Source organism: Chanodichthys erythropterus, chromosome 9 (genome assembly GCF_024489055.1).
Source record: "Chanodichthys erythropterus isolate Z2021 chromosome 9, ASM2448905v1, whole genome shotgun sequence".
NCBI classification, from domain to species: domain Eukaryota; kingdom Metazoa; phylum Chordata; class Actinopteri; order Cypriniformes; family Xenocyprididae; genus Chanodichthys; species Chanodichthys erythropterus.
Window position 1 is genome coordinate 37,477,421 of NC_090229.1, and position 22,619 is coordinate 37,500,039.

The 22,619-nt window shown below is 37.9% G+C and overlaps 1 protein-coding gene across 1 annotated transcript in view; it reads right to left on the bottom strand.

Moving 5' to 3' along the window:
• Positions 1-1,145: 1,145 nt before the first annotated feature.
• adgrd2 (adhesion G protein-coupled receptor D2) overlaps positions 1,146-22,619 on the bottom strand; it is a 29,475-nt gene continuing 8,001 nt past the window's right edge. Inside the window, exons 9-25 of the mRNA XM_067393851.1 lie at positions 22,407-22,518; positions 22,186-22,311; positions 21,939-22,047; positions 19,356-19,461; positions 15,245-15,297; positions 15,028-15,151; positions 13,626-13,729; positions 13,399-13,501; positions 12,133-12,286; positions 11,909-12,042; positions 9,892-10,007; positions 9,337-9,457; positions 4,445-4,486; positions 4,275-4,328; positions 4,048-4,198; positions 3,845-3,903; positions 1,146-1,327 (exon numbers count right to left, since the gene is read on the bottom strand). Coding sequence (XP_067249952.1) covers positions 1,274-1,327; positions 3,845-3,903; positions 4,048-4,198; positions 4,275-4,328; positions 4,445-4,486; positions 9,337-9,457; positions 9,892-10,007; positions 11,909-12,042; positions 12,133-12,286; positions 13,399-13,501; positions 13,626-13,729; positions 15,028-15,151; positions 15,245-15,297; positions 19,356-19,461; positions 21,939-22,047; positions 22,186-22,311; positions 22,407-22,518 — 1,722 coding nt within the window. The 3' untranslated portion in view covers positions 1,146-1,273. The remainder of the gene's footprint in view (positions 1,328-3,844; positions 3,904-4,047; positions 4,199-4,274; positions 4,329-4,444; positions 4,487-9,336; positions 9,458-9,891; positions 10,008-11,908; positions 12,043-12,132; positions 12,287-13,398; positions 13,502-13,625; positions 13,730-15,027; positions 15,152-15,244; positions 15,298-19,355; positions 19,462-21,938; positions 22,048-22,185; positions 22,312-22,406; positions 22,519-22,619) is intronic.

The following is a 22,619-nucleotide window of genomic DNA, read 5'->3' on the forward strand; positions in this document are numbered from 1 at the left end:
TGAGTGTGTGTCTCTGTGTTTTTGCCTTTGTGTGTGTGTGTGTGTCAGTCTGAAAGCAGTCCGTCTCTGAATGTGTGTGTAAAGAGCGTCTCTGTCAGAAGAGCTGCTCCGCTCTGAGAGTCTCTTCAGTGCCAATAAAAGAGGTTATGGGAAGGTCAGAAAACATTCACACATGTTTCCACCTTTGTGAGCTCATGAAGAGAGAGAGTGTGCTTCTGAAACCCATTTCAACCCACTCTTTTTTATTCTAATCCAATATAATCTTCTGTGTATCGTTTTAAAAACATACAAAAAAATGAAATTCAATATTCATAAATGACTACAGCGATACTCACTTTCCACATCAAAGCAAAAAAAAAAAAAAAAGAGTTTTAATATTGAGTAAAAAAGTAATACTGCAGTTTAATATGCATTGTATAAAAATAAGGAATGCCTATTACAATAAAATAATTATTTACATTTCTGCATCATTTCAATTGAGTAGTAGAATTACATGAATAAACCGACAAAATAAGTAAAAAAAAAAAAATGCTAATTTTCAGAATGTCTTTTTAAAAATTTGCCTCAATAAGATAATCTTCACATATCACGTCATGCATGCCATTTGAGCATAGAGAAGAGATGAAATAATGTGTTATTGAACTTTGAACAGTCCCTTCAGAAAGATCAAAGCTGATAGGTTTCATTGTCCACAGTCTTCTGCAAAATACTGAATCTAAATCTCCACGGATGGGCCGAACTCTCCCATCCAAAGTCGAAAAACACTAACAACTCAATTCTGTCTCGATTAAAGATGCTCATACCGTGCACTTTTAGTACTCTGAGCCTCTGCACCGACAACATCTACGTAACATTAAAAACACACAGTGCTGTGAAGTGTTTGTGTGCTGAAAGAGTCGTTTCATGTTTCTGGAAGAGCGTTTACTCACTCAACACAGACCGAGTCCTGGGGATGAGACGGCCTGGAGGATTGCGGAGGAGGTGTTCCTCCACATTATGAGTTATGTCTTCATCCCGGGATAAGTCACGAGTTGTGTAGTCTTCTCCTCAACAGCCTGTTCCAGTAAAGCAAAAAGAGAATTATCAGCATGCATTTTGATGGCATCATTTAAAAATATCACCAGATTTTAAGCTCGGTTTGTTTTTGCCATCAGCTCTGGTTCAACAATTAAATGTAGTCTATTCTGATATTAACTTCTTTTTATTGATCACACATGTAGTGAAGAACTAGTGCGCCCCCTACAGCTTCAGTGTGGATAGACATTTGACAGGTTTATGTGAGATGCAGATCTTTACCTGAGGGCTTGAAGGCCGTCAGCTGAACCACCTGAAACAAAACAGGCTGCTGTAATGGATAAAGTCAAGTCCAGTTTATAGGCGTTTTACTGTACACATGTTTCAAAGCAGCTTTACAGAAAATCATAATGTTCATGTTTATAATATCTTAATATCATGCCTTATAGCTGCATTTAGCAGATTAGAGATGGATGATGATGATTAGTTAGTACATTTTGCAATGATACAAGCAATCAAGCAGTTGAGATTGAGTTGAACTGGTGGTTAAAAGTTTGGAATAATTAAGATTTTTCTGAAAGAAGACTTTTCTGCTCACCAATCGGCCTTCTTTCAAAAAATTATAAATTATTTCAAACTTTTGACCGCCAGTGTATAAACTGTTTTACGCAAGTATACTGTATGTATGCGGACAAATTGGTTCAAATTCATAGTTGAAACGTCTTGGGGGGAAAAAAATGTCTTTTTCCACAAATGTTGTATGTATGCAGATTGTATAATATCCAAGGTATACATTTCTAGTAATTGTGCAGTTAATTCTCATGTTGTATTTTCAGAAACTTTTGGAATATTTTTCCTCGTCCAAAATGTGTCACTACTGAAACACAATAATAAATAATTTAATAAGAAGGGTTACATTGACCTATTAAGATTTTGTTTACATCTACCTTGAAAATATATATTTTGCTTTTTTTTTTTTTTTTTTTTAAAGTTGTAGGGTAAATCAATAAAAAAATTACAATTTTACCAATATTTCAAATGTAATTTCTGAGATTTGTTGTATTTTGATCTTAGTTGATCATTCAATATACTTCATTTTTCACAAATCATCCCATGTTTCGGTCGTGACTGCACATTTTCGGTAGTGACAGTAATGTGTTGGTAGTGACCACATCACTTTATAGAATTTTTAACTCACAAACTAAAACACTACTAAAACATATTAAAACAATGATTTGCATAATAAAACATACTAAAATTCTAATGATTTCCATAACTGTACTAAAATTGATGTTATTTCCCCCAAATAAACGATTATGTGTTCCCTTTCGTCACTACCGAAACAGCCATGACTTAAGTTTCAGTAGTGACAATTTTTGATACTTTTGAGCCGCTTAAAGATGCTAATCAGCACATGGTCAGCTAGCACAATTCTGAACAGTTTTACACACACAAAAAACATTTTTTGAATAACTCTCAAAAAACAATGATGTCACAACCGAAACTTCACCATGTTTCGGTCGTGACTGCACGTTTTCAGTAGTGACAGTAATGTGTTGGTAGTGACCACATCACATTACAGGATTTTAACTCACATACTAAAACAAACTGTACTAAACTTTTGTTTCCCCCAAATAAATGTCTTCCCTTTTGTCACTACCAAAATGATGACAGGTTTCGGTTGTGACTGTTCCGGTAGTGACAATTTTAGATACTTTTGAGTCTAGATCAAAGATGCTAATCAGCACATAACCATGTTTTTTTTCTGTGTACAACTGTTCAGAACCAGCTAACATAGTTCTGAAAAGTTGTACACAGAAAAAAAACCTAAATTTTATGGAATAACACCCAAAAACGTTTGCTTAATTGCAGAAAAAGGTGTTTGGTAGTGACGTTCCTTAAAGTTACACACAGATTTTCAGACTTTTGAACACATTTAACTCGATGATTAATGATGATCAATCTACTCAAAGAGAGGGTGTGAGAGGAATATTTCCGGATCAAAAATGTAGAAGTGTGTTAAAATCAGACTCAGACAATGACTCAAGCACACACAGTTTCGGTAGTGACATGAAAATGCGGGAGATTTACATAAAGTTTCATGATTTAAAAGATAAAATATTAAATATTTATCATTATATCATCATAAAATCATTAAAAAAAAATCAAAATATATTTTTAAAATCAACAATAGAAAAAAAATGCAAAAAATATTTCAATATTTTCACAAGTTGAAATTTAGGTGTTCTTAGTAAACATCTCAAATTTGAATACTTAAATGCTTTTTTAAATATATTTTCTGGTTGTGGGACAGCAGTTTGTAGAATGGCTCATATATACAATTTTATATAGAGCTGTGCAGTAAGTTGACATTTTTGTGACGATATAAACAATCACACAGCTGAGATTTGCTATATCGCATGTATTGCTTTACGTGAGTGTACTGTATGTACAGTATGCAGGTAAAGTAGGATGTAATATATATCCAACTTTTAATATATGGCTGGGCGATAATACAGGTTACATTTTTTGACAACAATAAAAACTGAAAATGGCTATATACTGTAGAGTGTGTGTACTGTATGTATACAAGTGAGGTTTGATATAATAATTTGTTAATTAATTTGAGTTATTAATTTGTTATGTGGCAATACTGAGAATTTTGAAATCTCTGAGTTTATGTTCAATTTTTAACAATTTGGTGTAGAGAGATTACTGTTTGGTGACGTATATAACTGACACAGTTGATGCAAAGTGATGCATATAAAATATCAATGAAAATCATAAAGCCATTATTGCTTGAATATTATGTGTGGTTTTTGCAGCTTACCTGACTTCTGTTGGCTGGTTTCAATGGGAAACTCACAATATTGTCCTCTTTAAAACGTTCTAGAGGAAATGATAGATGTTACATGCAAGTAAACAGGCTTTTTAAAAATTAATAATTGTAATAATTATTTTTTTAATAAAAATTAATAATTTGAATAAAAGTGACAGTAAAAACGCAGAAATTTGGACGTGAGTTTCACACACCGTTCTTGAAGATGAGCGGGTTGGCTGTGGAAGCGCTCATGGGAGTCGAGCTCTCGCTGCTCTCCGGGCTGGAAAGAGTTGGCAGACTGTGCACCCATGATGCACTGGGGGATTTCTGGGAGGGTAAGAAGCTGATAGGCTGTGAGCAGTTCTGCAAGAGGAAATGACATCAAAAGTGAGTTCAATGTCAGAGAAACATAAGTAAATCAGCAAAAACAAGGTCTTACTGTAAACGACAAAGCTTTCCGCTTGTCCTGAATTCTTCTTATAGCGTTCCGCACCTGCGTCATCATAAAACAGCCAGATATACAGTATTATGTTGCAATCACACAACTTTCTTGAACTACTTCTGAAAGATGAGATAGAAATGAGACGAGAGATGTAAATACAGTCATACCTCACTGTTGTAAACCGCATACACCAGAAAAATATACAGGCCCTAGAATATGAAGATTAACAACATGAATGAGTTAAGGCTGCTCGATTGAATCATAAACAGAATTATTTCGGTCAATATTGAGATCACGGTTAGGCTCATAGACTTTACAAACATCATGCATTTATTGAACTATTAAATAAAAACAGTATGTAAGTTTGGCCACTAGATGTCGCTTTTTCAAAACAATAACAAGGGCGTAGCTCAAACTTTATTACAGTTATGTTTGATCACTTAAATTTACATTAATTTATTCCATTTATTTCATTCTAATAAAACCCTAAACCTAAATACTCTTACAGGTCACTTTATCTGATGAATTAAAATCATGGGTAACACAGCGCTGTTTTACTTGGTCAAAACAACCATACTTAAAATACATTTGAGTGTGTTGAAAGTTATGTTATCATTATCAATGATAACTGAATATCATGTCACGGACTGTTACACTGGTTTAAATAGCTGATTTCTCTGGATTTAAACATTGTTGGAAACATTTGAGATAATGTAAGTAGGCCTACACAAGTCTACAAAATATATAACATTGCTCTAGTGTATTGTTTTTAGTGGTTTTTGGATATTTAAATGTTTCAATTATTGATTTATTGCATTAAAGGGATAGTTCACCCAAAAATGAAAATGTGATGTTTATCAGCTTACCCCCAGTGCATCCAAGATGTAGGTGACATTTTTTCTTCAGTCGATCACAAATGATGATTTTTAACTGCAACCGCTGCCCTCTGTCATTCAAATCATTGCAGTAGATGGGAACTTTATCTATAAGAGTGAATAAACCTTGCTTAGACAAATCCAAATGAAACCCTGCGGCTCGTGACGACACATTACTGTCCTAAGACACGAAACGATCGGTTTGTGTGAGAAACCGAACAGTATTTATATAATTTTTTACCTCTAATACACCACTATGTCCAACTTCGTTCAGCTTCCTGTTAGTGAGGTCAAAAAACGCGTTGTGGTGACGGAAGTGATGTCTCGCCCATATACTTCAATGAGCGCGAGACATCACTTCCGTTGTCAGAGCGCGATCAGACCTCACTAACCGAGTGCTGAACGTAGTTGGACATAGTGGTGTATTAGAGGTAAAAAATGATATAAATACTGTTCGGTTTCTCGCACAAACCGATCGTTTCGTGTCTTAGGACATTAATGTGTCGTCACGAGCCGCAGGGTTTAATTTGGATTTGTCTAAGCAAGGTTTATTCACTCTTATAGATAAAGTTCCCATCTACTGCAATGATTTGAATGACAGAGGGCAGCGGTTGCAGTTAAAAATCATCATTTGTGATCGACTGAAGAAAAAATGTCACCTACATCTTGGATGCACTGGGGGTAAGCTGATAAACATCACATTTTCATTTTTGGGTGAACTATCCCTTTAATCAGAATAAAATGTTTTTGCATTACAGTAAAGAGAATTTGAGGAGGTGGAAATGTGTTCAACTATAATGAAAATAATGTCATGATGCAAAAAAATCTTACTGCAACATATACTGTAATACTGCAAAATGTTAGTGCAAAATAATTAGTTTCCCTTTTGATTTTGGGGTATAATGAGATGAATAATGACGAATGAATATAACAGGTTTTGTGAGATTTAGTCAATTACTTTAAGATTAAGAAAGAGAAAACGAATAGTTTGAAATAATTTAGATAATAATTTTACTATATTAGCCTAATTAAAATACTGTTTACTCATTATCTTTCTATAAATACAATATGCTGTCAAATCTGTCTGAAGATTCATTGTCTGTAGTGTAATAAACAGTTTTAAAATTATAACCAGTATAAACTATTTTTCTGTTTTTGGAGGTTTACCTCTAATCTTAGAAGATTCTGTTTGTAGCTGTTAGCATAGAATCGGTCATACGCTTTCCATGCACTTCCTACATCTTCTCACAGACCTCTGCTACATAAAACATTCATGATAGATGTGCACGGGCTAATTATATCAGAAGAGCTTCCTGCCAGCGATGGACCTGCTCATGTGTCTCCCCCGTTCTCTCTATCGCTCTTCTGCTTCTTTTATCTTTTTCCCAGACGTGCACAGTAAATCTACATTAACAAGCTCTGGGAGGGAATTCAGCTCTCATTCATTATAGACACGGGAGGAAGAAAGAGACAGAGAGTGCAAGAGAGCTGCGTGAAGCTGAAAGAGAGGAAGTTCGTTTCAAATGTGTTGACGGATTTGAGCCTGATTAAGAGGAAGACAAATACAGCTGAACTCTCTCTCTCTGTGTCTTTAATAACATGCATGAGTTAAGCTGCTTGATTATGGCAAAAATCTGTGATATAATTATTGAAAACACTTTACAATAAAGTCCCATTTGCTAATATTAGTTAACTACTAGTACAAAAACTTCAAAAGCATTTGTTAATCTGTTAATTTCAACATTTACTAATACATTATTAAAATCAAAAGTTGTATCTGATAATATTATGAATAGCATAAACTAACAATGAGCAATTTTTATTAACTACATTAACAAAGGTTTATAAATACTGTAACAAATGTATTGCTCATTGTTAGTTAATATTAGTTGAGCATTAATTAGGTAACATTGTAAAGTGTTACCTAATTATTTTGGTCAACTTTGAGATCACGATTACTCATAGACTTTGGAAACATTGTGCATTTATAGAACTTTTATATATAAACTTATTTTTAACAGTAGATTTCCTTGAACTTATCGAATATAATTACAAATATAAAACTGAAAAATAAATGCAAATAAAAATGACTGATTGCATGATGAAGCCTTTTAGTATGCAGTTAAAATGCCAGTAAAATCCAAGATACGAGGGCAAAAAATACACCTGTATGGGGTTTTACGACAATTTAAGTGATATAGTTTAACAATATCAAAGACAAGCAAGAGTGCTGTTTTTTCCCAAACATCTGCAAGTTATCTGCAAGAAGTTAATATTACATTTAGACACAATGTTGATAATATTGTCTGTTTTTGCTCAATTTCACAAAGCCATGGCTGAACTCATTGCTAAATGAATCTGTGGTTATTAATGAATCAAATGAGTCATTAAATCAGTGACTCATTCATAAAACTTTGGCCCCAAACAAATCAGCCATTTGAATGAATCGGTTGAATGATTCAATGAGCAACTTGCCGCCACCTACTGGTTTAGTTTCATTAGGGGTTCAAGCAAGTAGTACTGAATTGTAATTGTAACGATTTTTATTATTTTTCTTCTGCCGTAAAACTGATCATGCAGGCCAAACTTTAAGGGCGAGACTGACAAGGTATGAACCCAATTGGCCAATAGGTGGCGCTACAGCAATCAAAAACATGAAACTGCTCATAACTTCTAGACCGTTTGTCATAGATTTAAGCTGAAGATGAACAACCTGTTATCAAAGTTATCAAAATTTCGATTTACGGTCGCTAAGGGCCGCCAAAACGTTCAAAGTAGGCGGAGCCACTTTTACTAAAATGGTTATAACTCTTGAACAGAATGAGATATTTTCACCAAACTTGGTACACCTGTTTATGAGCTCAATCTTTGGTCTCCAAAATGAGACAAGAGACGCGCATTTAGGATGCATGTGAATTAGCATGATCAAGCCTGAAAAATACTGGTATTTTGAGCCTTTAGAAACCAAATTTATTTCACTGGTGATTTCAAATATGAAATTTAATCAGAAGCTTGGCAAACAGCTTTGGAGTATTTGATGCACTTGAATGCCCATTTCAAGAGGCATTTCAAAGATGGCCGCTGAGTGAATTGACTTGTCTTAAATGGACTTTGATTGGCGTATCTCAAAAAACAATGAATTTTGAGCATCTATTAGACAAGGTTAACGAAGGACGATTGGAACGAAACTTGATGGGCATGTTTGACTCGGCCACTAGGTGGCGCTAACGAGTTTACGGCTCTGTAATCACGTGGTGCTTCACACATACACAATATTCATATCATTTGATAGATCTCATTCTGAACAACTTTGCCTCAGGAACTACTGCTGTCAATCAAATCGTTCATTAAATATTCATGATTATGTAAAAATAACCTAGTCCTAGGTTTTTCACCAGATTGGAACCAAACCAGGGCAGTGCAATTCTCTGGACTCTCTAGATCAATTATTATCAAAAAACATCAAACTTTACCCTTTGGGTTGCTATAACAGGGTTATTTAGAAAATAGGCGTGGCAAAATACACTAAAATGCCTATAAACAAAAACTCAGAACTTCAGGAAAATATGTGAGCACATGCAGCATATGACTCTAAAGAAGCATGCAAACTTTCAAGGAGATCGGACCATAGGTGGCGCTATAACTGTTAAAAAGCGTTAAAAAAACACGTTTCCTATGGTAAACTGCCTGTAATGGCTGTAAATGTTTTTTTTCCATCTAAGATTGAGATGGTTACAGGCTTGCTAAATGAAACATAATACCTTTTTACGCATATGAGGTATTTTTTTAATTGCTGCTATAATATATATTTGTAATTTCATTTTTCATTCATTTTCATGCCACCTCTGAGCTACATTAAATATACCTGTGTAAATATACCTAAATGCCACTTCAGATGCAGCTTCTGAAAAAAAAAATGTTATGGCCATATTGTAGCCTTAAAAGTTTGTGTAATAAATTCTGTTGAACCAAAATATTTCTTTCTAAAGCTACTTTTTGTAACATGGATTCAAAGCTTTTCTTTTTGCACACCACTTGTTTATAAAACAAGACATTCGGCCAAATATGGTACAATAATAATTTTATCTTGATTATTTTGTTTTCATTATCATTGGAAGCCAAAATCATAATTGAAAATAAAATCTGATTAGTCGCTCAGCCCTAGCATGAGTGTTGTGTGTTACCTGAAAGGCATTGAGTGTGATGAACAGATATGCCACAACATCAGAGAGGTGTACCAATACTCCACACAGCCAGGTCAGGCCTAAAACTGGTAACAAGATCAACACCGGCCGCGTCGCTGCCCTGCATGTTCACACAGAATATTACATATTACTGAATGCACTGGATAGGCTGCTCAGTTTTACATGAGTATGACTGAAACCATGATGCCTACAGCTCTCTGCCTAACTAGCTGGTTATACAGACACTTCTCATTCATTTCTGCTATTATATATATATATATATATATATATATATATATATATATATATATATATATATATATATATATATATAAAAAAAAGGACAAACAAGTGTCTGTGGATATTGGCATGGTATCTCTTCAAGTCCAGGTGGCTGATAGAAACAAATGAGATACTGGTGGACAGGTGCTTCCTCTGTTATGTGCTCAACAAGATAAGAGAAAAAATACAAATGACTGGCTGATCCTTACTGCACTCTCTCTCTCTGAACTCCGCTTGTGTTTCAAAGGAAGTTGCAAAGTGAAAAGCAATCACCAGGTAAGATCCAGCGTGTGAAGTTTCGAGTCAGAACTGGGCGTCAGCATTTTGGCTCTGCGCCGTGCACTGGCCACTGTAACCATAACGACCCGAAAAAGCACCACGGCGTTGACCTGAGAACAGAGAACCAACTAGTACAAGGAAGACAGACTTTAAAGGGCTCTTATTATAACACATTGTATTATTATTTTTGTCACTGAGGTGAGCTTGTAATAGTAGTGAAGATTCGTGGCAACAACAGTCATATTATAAGTTGTCATATTCTTTTTGTTTCTGTGCCTTTAAGAAAAGCCCCCTTCATATTCATTACATGGGACAGTATCACAAATCACTATCCACCTTATTTTGAAAAGCTACTTCCTTTGACTGTATGAGACTTCAGATTCATTGAAGGTAAATTAAGTGCAACAAATGTTAAAACTATATGCTCTACAAAGCAGCGTATTTATGATTATGATGATAAAATACTAAAATAATATGACAATGAATGCCGATTTGCAATTTCAAGCAGCATAAAATATATATCTAGTCTTTTATTCGACCGAAAGTCATAAAATGCAAAACAATGCAGATGCATTTTACTTATCATTTAACTATTGGTCAATTATTTTGACAATTTACTGAGTAATCGGATATTTTTTGTGGTAATAAAAATAGACCCAAACGAATAGCCTTTAAAATGACTCAAAATACATATTTAATAACAATGAAGCAATAATAATTGGCTTTAATAAAGTATCAAAAGCAACTAATGTTATGGTTTCATTGAACAACACTGTTATAATACAAAACGTAATATACATAATATTATAAAAATCAGCTTATGTACGTTATGTATAACTAATGCCTGCAGAGGGCGCCAGCGGCCTGTGATTGTTGTTGTTACACTTTACAGCAGATCAAATCCTTGTTTAATATTGGAAAAACAACATTTAATTCAAATGTTCTCTTAATCTTTAATATGATAGAATGATAGAAATGCTACAGCTGCCGTAATTTCTTGAACAAGAACATGTGGACATCAAAACATGCAAATTCAGGGCGAGGGTTTAAACTTTTATTTTGAAATTGCGATGAACAATGGTTCGTATATTTAGAAACATACTAATGAATTCTCCTGTGTTAGTGTAGGTTTATAAATTATAGCATTATGCTGCTATATTATGATTTTTAAATTGTTTTAAATACATCGTGCAGCCTTAAAACAATCTAATAATTCGGTTGGATTCTCGTATGTGAATTGTGCCACTTCTGACTAAACTGCGATGAGAATTTTTTCAAATCGATCACTCAAATTAAATTGAGGAATTGTGACAGCCCTACATGAATAATTTTGTAATGAATGATACTTCAGTTACACTTTCTGAAAATGAATTATCGTATGCAGTAAAAGACAGAACAATATAATGCAAGCACCGTAAAGGGTTTTGCCACAATCTCAACTCAATCATGTTGACATCACGAGACAGCTTTTCACCTCGATGAGAAATATCATCACGTTTTAATATCGCAAGATCTCATCACACCCCTAGTTATGACCAGTGTTGCCAAGTCAGCGGCTTTCCCACGAAATTGGGCTGCTTTATCACTGCTGCCCTCAGGTTGTTTTTCATGGGTTGAAGCGACCCCAAATAACATGCAATTCAGCACCTGGAATGTGAATTTTGCCAGGGGAACCTCACTGGCAGATTTTACCTTCCAAAACGCGACTGGGCTAGTTTTGAGTAGCAATTGGGCAGGTTTGTTGAAAGAACCTGGCAACCCTGGTTATGACCTTCATTAAAAAGGTCAAAACGTTTAAAGAATGAAACTTGCACAGATGAGTTGTTCACAATAAAAACTACAACATGAATTTCAAAAACAGATGGTGAATTTTCATTTCTTGCTGACTTTACAACTATCAGCACTGCATTGCATGTGCTCATGTGCTCAAAAGCAGGTAAGAGCTTCATTGGGACACTTATTCTGAGACACAAACTCACTCTAAGGAACTGCACACTTGTGACATACTTACGGCCAAAACAAAGAGCACAGGCCCTGCGAAAGCCCAAATAACATTGGACTGAAGGTTCAGCCAGCAGTACTGCTGTGCTTTGTACTGGTCCAAAGTGGCCGCCAAGGTTACAGTGACTATAACAACCGGCAGCCCTAAGAAAGACAAAGCAAACACAGACACAATGCATGAGAGGAAGGTTACTCAAACAGCAGGGCTACATGAATCAAAATAACGGTTCTCACCCCAGCCCAGCACGTAGTACAGCTTCATTCTCCTCTCCTCGCTGATGTTCACCGAGACCACTTTACTCCAGAGCAGCAGCCCCTCCACCAGCATCCAGCAGAACGACGAGAGGAAGAACAGATGGAGGAGGGCCGTCACCAACCAACAGGCTTCCTGTTCCACATCAACATACATAAAAAAAATAAAAAAAACACACATGTCCTTACCAGGTTTGAATACATCATTAATAAAAATGGACACACTACCATGCAAAAGTTTGGGGTCGGTAAGATTTTTAAAAGAAGTCTCTTCTGCTCACCAAGGCTGCTTTATTTGATCAAAAATACAGTAAAATTGTGACTTTTTATTACAGTTTAAAATCTGTGTTTTCTATGTGAATATATAGTAAAATGTAATTTATTCCTGTGATCAAAGCTGAATTTTCAGCATAATTACTCCAGTCTTCAGTATCACATGATCCTTCAGAAATCATTTTAATATGATGATTTGATGCTCAAGAAACATTTCTGATTATTATCAATGTTGAGAACAGTTATTATTTTTGTGGAAACTGTAAATTTTTTTTTTCAGGATTTTTTGATCAACAGAAAGTTCAGAAGAACAGCATTTATTTGAAATAGAAATTATTGCAACACTTTTATAAGTACACAATCACAATCCAATCACTTTTGACCAATTTAAAGCATTCTTGCTGAATAAAAGTATTCATTTCTTTAAAGAAATAATATGAAATCTTACTAATGCCAGTCTTTGGAGTGCATATGTTATTTATCACTAAAGAAACCACTGCTATGTCTTCATTTCACACCTGTTTCCCTACTTTATATCAACAAATTTAGATATTTATGAAAACATGTATAAAATCAGGCAATATCAAAGTCCTTTTTCCATATTTTGCCTCCTGTTAGTTCAGCAAACTGTTAGTTTGCATGACTTTTATTGTTTATGGTTTTCTTAATATATAGTTTCAAAGTGATAACTGAAATCGGCTGCTGCGTTTAATATATTTCGTGTGCAAAATATGGTTAATTTTTCAACACTTTAAAATCTCAACCTTATTTTCTGTCTGACGGTGGCTACAATTCAGTATGAATCAGTTTAAAACCATCCAGTAGTCTCAATTTATTCCTTGTTATTTATTATAATAAAAACTGGACATAAAAACACAAATTATTTTTGTATCTGATGGTGTTGTTTTATCTATAAAGTGTTAAGTATTGCGACACATGGTGAGATAGAAACATGAATGTGTATAGAATTCAGACCTGGTTTTCCACAGCCCAGTCGCTGAAAATCAGAAGTAACTGAGCTACAGTCAGCGCCACGATCAGGTTTTTGTGAACAGTAATCCGATCTGACTTTGGAACGCTAGAGGGAGACAGAGAGTATCAAATAATACAATCCCGCTGTATTGCATTAACAGGTCAGACGCTTCATGTGAGAGCAGCACTGTACGGTTGTACTATGTATGGTTATTTTTATAAAAACTCACCCAACAGCCACAAAGAGAATCAGTGTGAAGAGGAGACCACAAAGAGACACACCAGAGCCAATCAAACTGAGGATCTGCAGACCCGTCTCGTGTTCAAAACTTCTCTACAACACACACACACACATGCACACACAATTTAAGAAAGGAAAATTAAAATGGAGTAACTGAATTAATTTAAGTGCTGTAACCATTTTAAAAAAAATGAATTACCCATTAAAATTACCACAGTGCATATGAGGTATTAACATTTATTATGAAATTAGTGAAAATCTGAATTTTTTAATTAAATGTATACTGGTTTCACTATATATACAGTATTTGACTATACATGATTTCACTTTCATTGTATTGGCTCTTTTAATAATAACAATAATAATAATAATAATAATAAACTTTATTTTATATAGCACCTTTAAAAGCAACTTCTCAAAGTGCTGTACACAAGATAAACAATATAATATAAAATGAATAAAATTAGTGAAATAATAATTAATAAAATAATAAAAACAAAAATCAACAAGCATGTGCTAGTATAAAATACATATAAAATACATCTTAATTTGAGTTTTAAAAATTCCAAAAATCTGAGCTTAATTGAACTCTTTCTTTTTCTCTGCAACAACATAAGCCAATTTTTTTTCACAAGCAAAGTAATTAATTCTTGGTCAAATTCATGTACAGTATCAATGGAAGCTTATTTCCACCACAGAATAAAAGATAAAAGGGTAATTGCTACTTTTTATCTCACAATTCTTTTTCTTTTTTTTTCGAAAAAATTGAAAATATTTTTTGCATATTATGATCTTTTTTTTCAGAACTGCGAGATAAGAACTCGAAATTGTTAGAAAAAAAGTCTTATTTTGCAAGATAAATCTCAATTATCCTTTTTACTTTTTTATTCCGTGACAGAATAATTATAAATCATTACATTTATATAGTGCTTTTCTGGATACTCAAAACACTTTACATATGGAAGGGGGAATCTCCTCCTGCGCCAGAACGCCCACCAAACACCAGCTTAATGATGGAAAGGAGACAGAGTAATGAAGTATGGCCAGGATGCCAGGGTTAAACCCCTACTCTTTTTGAAGGACATTGGATTTTTAATGACCACAGAGAGTCAGGACCTTGGTTTAACGTCTCATCCAAAGGACGGTGCTTTTTGACAGCATAGTGTCCCCATCACTATACGGGGGTGCTAGGACTCACACAGACTACAGGGTGAGCTCCCCCTGCTGGCCTCACTAACACCTCTTCCAGCAGCAACTTAGTTTTCCCAGGAGGTCTCGCATCCAGGTACTAACCAGATTCAGCCCTGCTTAGCTTCAGTGGGCAACCAGTGAGCTAGAAATAATCTATATCTAGTCCAGTACCACAGATACTGCTGATGAAACTTCTTTACCTGAACCTCATAGATCTGTAACAGCAAGGCAAAGTTTGTTGTGTGGTTACAGTAACAGGAAGTTAAATTATTCTGGGTGGAAATAACGGTGCAGCCCTTGGTTGACCAGCCTCCTCCCTCAAACCTGAGGTGTCAAGACAAAAGAACAAGATTTCATCAGTTATACAAAACAAGAATTAAATAATATAATAAATATAAGTAAATGAAAATCGCTTACATCAGGTCGAAATCCCAAAATGCACAGACAGGGATCAATTTCATTGAACTGTTCTGAAGAGTGAAAAAGAGAAGCATTGCAGCTGAAGTCAGGCATTACAGTTCTTCAACACACTTCATTCAGTCCTGCTGAAGAGAGATTTGTTTCAAACAGCTCACCCAAAATCACTGCCAATAAAATGTTTGGGCTCAGTCCCTTGTTTCCTTACGGGTGGGGATACACAGGACCTGTGTGTTAGGTGTTTGGGAGCAGATCATGCTCTGTCAGCCTTCGAAGGGGCTGAGCGTTCAGGTTCGCGTTCCTCAGGGTTCCGGCAGCACGGAAGCTGAGATTGTAGGGTTCGCAGATGGATCTCTCGGAGGGGTTAGAAATGGATGCCTTTACCTGTGGGATCTAGCACTCTCTCGCTGGGATCGGAAGCCCACTCTGTGGCTTCTTCCACTCAGGGAGAGAGCCAGATGCTTCAGTTATCTGGCTCTGAGGAGTTAGATGTGCTGAGCACCGAGGAGGAATCACCACCGCTTCCCAGTAGCCCCTCACTGCAGAACACTCGAGATCCAGGGGGTGGAGTCGGGTAGGGTAAGGGATATGTAAAGTGGGAGAAGTTGGATCCAGATCCAGGGGGTGTAGTCGGGTAGGGTAAGGGATATGTAAAGTGGGAGAAGTTGGATCCAGATCCAGGGGGTGGAGATGGGTAGGTTTAGATCCAGGGGGCAGAGATGGGTAGGTTTAGGGATGTGTAAAGTGGGAGGAGTTGGATCACCCCCTGGATCCTGTGTTCTGCAGTGAGGACCATCTCCCTCTTCCCCCAGTGTTTGAGGAGCTGGTGGAGGTTATTTCTCGCCCTGTGTCTAAGTTGAATATTGATTGTCCAGCCGAAAAACAAGGTGCTTGTCTGAAAAGCAAACTGGAAGAGCGCTTTTTGTCATCAAGCACTACACCTCCACCACGGGGCCTTCCCTTTTCCCTAGATTTACATAACGAGCTATCTAGATCATGGAATAAACCATATTCATCCCATCTTTTCAGCCCCCAAAGTGCAAGTTTATTCTGATATAAGGGGGTTGAAAGAGTATGGTTATGGGACGATGCCTAGGGTTGAACAGATGCTCGCGAGCTATTGGTCCCCTGGATCAGCATCGTGCCTAAAGGCCCAACACTGCACACTAAGCCATTAAAGGCTACATCAACGCTAGTGGGTAAAGTGCATACAGCAGCAGATCAGGCTGGTTTGTGTCTGCATACAATGTCTATTTTGCAGTCATACCAGGCCGACCTGCTGATGGATTTGGATGATGGCGAGGGGATGGGGCCTGACATGGTTGAAGAGTTGTGTCGGGCAACATATTTGTCTCTCAGGGCCACCAAGGAGACTGTTAGAGCTATTGGGTAGTCTATGGCAGCCCTCGTGGCCACAGAAAAAGACATAGCCTTTCTCCTTTCTCCTGCTTTCTCCAGTTCAGAGGATCACTTTTCATAGAGTGGTGTGGGATTCTTTAACGATGCAGGCCATCCTATTGCCTGGAAGGAAAGCAAGGAAACCTTGGTTCCTGTCCCAGGGTCCTGTGTTAGGACCTCATTGTCATCACTTCACGTTCATGACAGATGCTTCTCTCATGGGCTGGGGAGCGGTAATGGCAGACCGCTCAGCTCAGGATCTGTGGAGTCGTCATCATTTTTCATAGCACATAAATTGCTTGGAGATGATGGCTGCTTTTTTGATATTGAAGCACTTCCTCCCAACCCTAAGAGGTCATCATGTGCTTGATCGCACAGACAACACATTGGTGGTCTCTTACATTAATCACCAGGGGGGTTTGCATTCCCATCCACTGTGCAAACAGGCACAGCAGATCCTCCTGTGGTCCCTAGGGAAACTCTCTCTGAGAGCGGTATACATCCCAGGGTACCAGAATGTAGGAGCAGACATCCTGTCGAGACAGGGGCTAAGGCCTTGGGAATGTAGACTTCACCCCGAGGTGGTGAAGCATATATATGGAAAGTTTATGGCCAAGCGGAAGTGGATCTGTTTGTGTCTCAGGATATGATGCACTGTCCACTTTGGTTCTCCCTAACACACCCAGCCCCCCATAGGGGTCTATGATGACATGGCCGAGACTGTGTCTGTACGCATTTCCCCCAATTGCTCTGCTCCCAGGAGTTCTGGCGAAGGTCCACCTGGACGGAATAAGTCTACTCCTAGTAGCGCTGTACTGGCCGAGCCGAATATGGTTCTCGGACCTAGTGTCCCTCCTCGATGGCTCTACCCTGGAGATTCCGGTCAAGACGAACATTCTGTCTCAGGCAGGAGGCAAAGTCCTTCACCCCCACCTGGAGATATGGAACCTGTGGGTTTGGCCTCTAAGGGGGCCCAACTCATAGCTTCAGGTCTCTCAGCTGAGGTTGTTGAGACCATACTTCACTCCAGAGCTCCCTCCACAAGGAAACTTTATGCCTTGAAGTGGAGAGTCTTCACTTCTTGGTGCAGAATGCAACAGTGGGATCCTGTTGGCTCAGTGCTAGAATTTCTTCAAGATCATTTTTCTGCAGGGCTTTTCCCTTCCACTTTAAAAGTGCACGTGGCTGCCATAACGGCTTACCACATACCTTTGGGTGGTGTATCCTTGAGGAGGGACCCATTAATAACACGTTTCTTTCAGGGCACTTTGAGGCTTATGCTTGCAGTTCAATCCAGTGTTCCAGCTTGGGATCTCGCTATTGTGCTAGAAGGTCTAACTGTGGCTCCCTTTGAGCCCCTTGAAACGGTTCCAGAAAAGTTTATGACCTTAAAAACTGTTCCTTCTAGCTATTTCATCTCTAAAAAGAGTAGATCTTCAGGGCTTGTAGTTATCCCCCATGTGCCTTGAGTTCGCATCAAGGCGGTGGTGACCAATGTACTGTGGCATATTGTTTTGCATGCCTTCTGCCCTCCTTCTTTCGGAAATCAGGACAAGGAAAAGCTAAATATTTTGTTTCCAGTGAGAGTGCTAGATACTTACATCCACAGAGCTGCACTGTGGAGGAAAACCAATCAGTTATTTGTTTGTTTTGGATCACCTAAGAATGGGGTATCCTGTCACCCTTGGCTGTCAGAGCTTTGATTTCGGGTCTCTCCCTTCAAGATGTTTGTAATGCGGTGGGCTAGTCCTCTACTGCTTACATTCGTAAGATTTTACGAATTAGACCTGGACTCCGCTCCAGGTTCACGGGTGCTCATGTCCTAGTGTTGCTCTCAGAATTCCACAGACAGGCCTTTGTAAGCATGGCGTTTGGGCATTATCATTCCTAAAGCATCATTGATGCAGTGCAAGTTCCCTCAAAAGAGAACCTCTCAGGTTACACCAGTAACCATAGTTCCCTAAGAAGGGAATGAGACGCTGCATCACTTTGCCATACTTCATTCGTCCCTGTGATCGACTTGCTTCGGCTAACTGAAGCTAACGCCGGCTATTCCAGATGTGCCTTTATGTTTTCCTGGTCGTGACGTCACCCACCCGTAACGTTCACTCTCGCCATTGGACCATTTGACACACGTGCTTCAGACACAATCATACAGACTGTTCAAAAACATTTTAAAATCGGTAACACTTTATTCTTTCAGTGTCCCTGTTACACGTCACATGTACTTACTAAGGTAATAACTATAAATTGTGCATAATTACATGCAACTAAACCTAAACTAAATCTAACACTATAGTAAGTACTTGTACTTAATGAATATTACTCAGTACTTAAATCCATAATTAGACTGTAACAAGGACACCTAAAAATAAAGTGCAAGCTAAAAATCTTACCAAAGCCAAAGTTTTGAACAGTAGTGTACATTTCAGTCACACAAGACTATCTCAGCTATCAAGTGATATTAAGTGCTATTAAGGTACTTTTGCTTTAAAGCCATAGTGATTATATTGTATGCAAAAGAGCTGCTTTAGCATTCAGCAAAATCTCCTGTTCCAAAAGCATTAAATTCATATAATCCTGAAGGGTCTATGATAACAATTTTTAATGCAGTTCCAAACATTTAGGACCCATTATAACAGTCTCAGAAATAAGTCTTTAGTTTCTGAAAATATGCTAACAAACTAAAAGGGACAGATGTTATTTCCTATACCTGAATCCTGTGCTGGAGTGTGAAGTGTATGGCCATGCTGATCGGCCGTCCATCTGCCAGCACTGTACTGGAAATGACAGATGAGCCCAAGACGGTTCCCAAATACCTGAGATATATAATCACACACCAACATCAGCCATATGACAAAATTAATGTAATTACACTGAAAGAGAAAATAACGAGCAATTGCCTGACCCATATGTAATTCTTGTAATAAGCTATTTTTTTTTCTACAATTGAAGCAATGTCTGTTGGGAGCATCAAAATAAAGTGTTAGCAGATATTAAGCAGACAGTCTACTAATACAGTCTAATAATACTTACAGTTAGGATAATATGTAAAGTGGACCATCGAAAAAAAGTGTAACCAAAAATAAATAAATAAATAAATAAAAATACTGAGAGATTGATTACGTTGGTCAGAAGAGAGAAAGATGTCAGTGAGAATTGGCCATCACTCCCTCAGCCGCTGCATTAAAGAGTGCAGCAGCATTAACTTTTCTGTAATTTAATGGCAAGGTAATAAAACACTAAGTATATTACAATAGAATAGAAAACTTTTATTGTCACTGTACAGCTGTACAATGAAATTTAGTCTCATTCAAGTATCATACAAATAATACACGCAAGAAAGAAATATATAGTAAATAATGAAAATAATATGTATTCTTTATATTGAATAAAGAGTATATTGCACATCAGAAATTGCACAAAGCCCTTATTGCAAGGTGGAAGAGAACCTTATGGCACCATGAAAAACTAGAACATTTGTTTGCAATAAGCTTTCTTGCATATGTAATGTAACATTATGTTAGGTGGCATTTAGAGCTTGTACAGCTATTGGATAGAAACTGTTTTTGAGTCGGTTCATCCTTGTTCTAATGGATCTGTACCGTCTGCCTGATGGAAGCAGATTGAAAAGAGAGTGACCTGGATGAGATGTGTCCTTTATGATGCTGTAAGCTCTCTTGAGACAGTGAGAACTGTGTAGGTCCTCCAAGGTTGGGAGACAAATATTGCTATCAATATGAATATATACACTGAACACAGATAACATTATGACCACTGGCAGGTGAAGTGAATAATACTGATTATCTCTTCATGTTAGTGGGTGGATATATTAGACAACAATGAACATTTTGTCCTCAAAGTTGATGTGTTAGAAGCAGGAAAAATGGGCAAGCGTAAGGATTTGAGCGAGTTTGACAAGGACCAAATTGTGATGGCTAGACGACTGGGTCAGATCATCTCCAGCTCTGCAGCTCTTGTGGGGTGTTCCCGGTCTGCAGTGGTCAGTATCTATCAAAAGTGCTCCAAGGAAGGAACAGTGGTGAACTGGAGACAGGGTCATGGACGGCCAAGGCACACTGATGCATTTGGGGAGCGAAGGCTGGCCCGTGTGGTCCGATCCAACAGACGAGCTACTGTAGCTCAAATTGCTCAAGAAGTTAGTGCTGGTTCTGATAGAAAGGTGTCAGAATACAGAATGCATCAGTTTGTTGTGTATGGAGCTGCATAGCTGCAGACCAGTCAGGGTGCCCATGCTGACCCCTGTCCACCGCCGAAAGAGCCAACAGTGACACGTGAGCATCAGAACTGGACCACGGAGCAATGGAAGAAGGTGTTCTGATCTGATGAATCACGTTTTCTTTTACATCACATGGATGGCCGGGTGCGTGTGCGTCTCTTACCTGGGGAACGCATGGCACCAGGATGCACTATGGCAGGGATGGACAACTCCGGTCCTGGAGGGCCAGTGTCCTGCAAAGTTTATCTCCATCCCTGATAAAAACTCACTTGCCTATAACTTTCTACTAATCCTAAAGACCTTGATTAGCTGGTTCAGGTGTGTTTGATTAGGGTTGGAGCTAAACTCTGCTGGATACTGGCCCTCCAGGACCGAAGTTGTCCATCCCTGCACTATGGGAAGAAGGCAAGCCGGCGGAGGCAGTGTGATGCTTTGGGCAATGTTCTGCTGGGAAACCTTGGGTCCTGCCATCCATGTGGATGTTACTTTGACACGTACCACCTACCTAAGCACTGCAGACCCTGGTGGCTGTGGCTCTTTCAGCAGGATAATGCTCCTGCCACAAAGCTAACATGGTTCAGGAATGGTTTGAGGAGCACAACGATGAGTTTGAGGTGTTGACTTGGCCTCCAAATTCCCCAGATTTCAATCCAATCGAGCATCTGTGGGATGTGCTGAACATGTCCGATCCATGGAGGCTCCACCTCACAACTTACAGGACTTAAAAGGATCTGCTGCTAATATCTAACATCCTTCAGGGGTCTAGAGGAGTCCATGCCTTGACGGGTCAGGGCGGTTTTGGCAGTAAAAGGGGGACCAACACAATATAAGGAAGGTGATCATAATGTTAAGCCTGATCAGTGTATATATATATATATATATAGTAAACTATCATCTACGATTTGCAATGTTAATAACTGTGAAATGCATCACCACAATCTGGGAAACGGAACCGTTACAATCATGCAGAGCATGCTGTATAATTAATTTGTAAAAAATATAAAATATTTAGTAGTTTGACAGCCCTAATTACAGATTACATTGAGCATGGCTTACCTCTGCGATCCATCACTGACTATGGGAGAAAGAGTAATGTTTTCCTCTCTCTCTGAGAGACAGTTCACAGAGCTGTACCATGTGTTCAGTACAGTCACCTTTCTGAAGTCTAAACAATCACAACAAACATAAATCAAGGGAAGAACATTGTGAAAGGTTTTTTGTAAATGAACATCCTTGTTTCGCAGTGCCAAATGAAATATTATACAGGACCCTTCTACGTAAACATGGTTTTAATAATTCCCACCATTGTTATGTAGTTCCTTCATGTTTTCAGCTTGGACAGAGATGCAGTCACGATTTCCCACATCCAACCCACAAAACGCAGAAATGTGAGATCTTTCAGACAGAAGCTTCTGTTGGACCTGCAGCTCTGGAACACAGGAGCACAGTTTCTGGCTTAACTTTGGTTGAAATTTCTCTGTGTGTCAATCGCTCTCGTTTCCCCTGTGTGTCTGTGTAACTCACTGATATTGTGGCTGTGTATCTGCACACTGTCTGTGTCGTCCGTCAGTAGAGGGTTCAGGTTGATCAGCATTCGGTCAACAGCCTGTATGACAGCCATCGGCCCCTTCACTACCTGCATCAAAGCACAGGTTTCTCAAGGTTTCCTTTAAAACTCTTTTTGATTTGAAATAACCAACCAGAGTTAACTTTTTGACTGAACTTATTAAACACAAT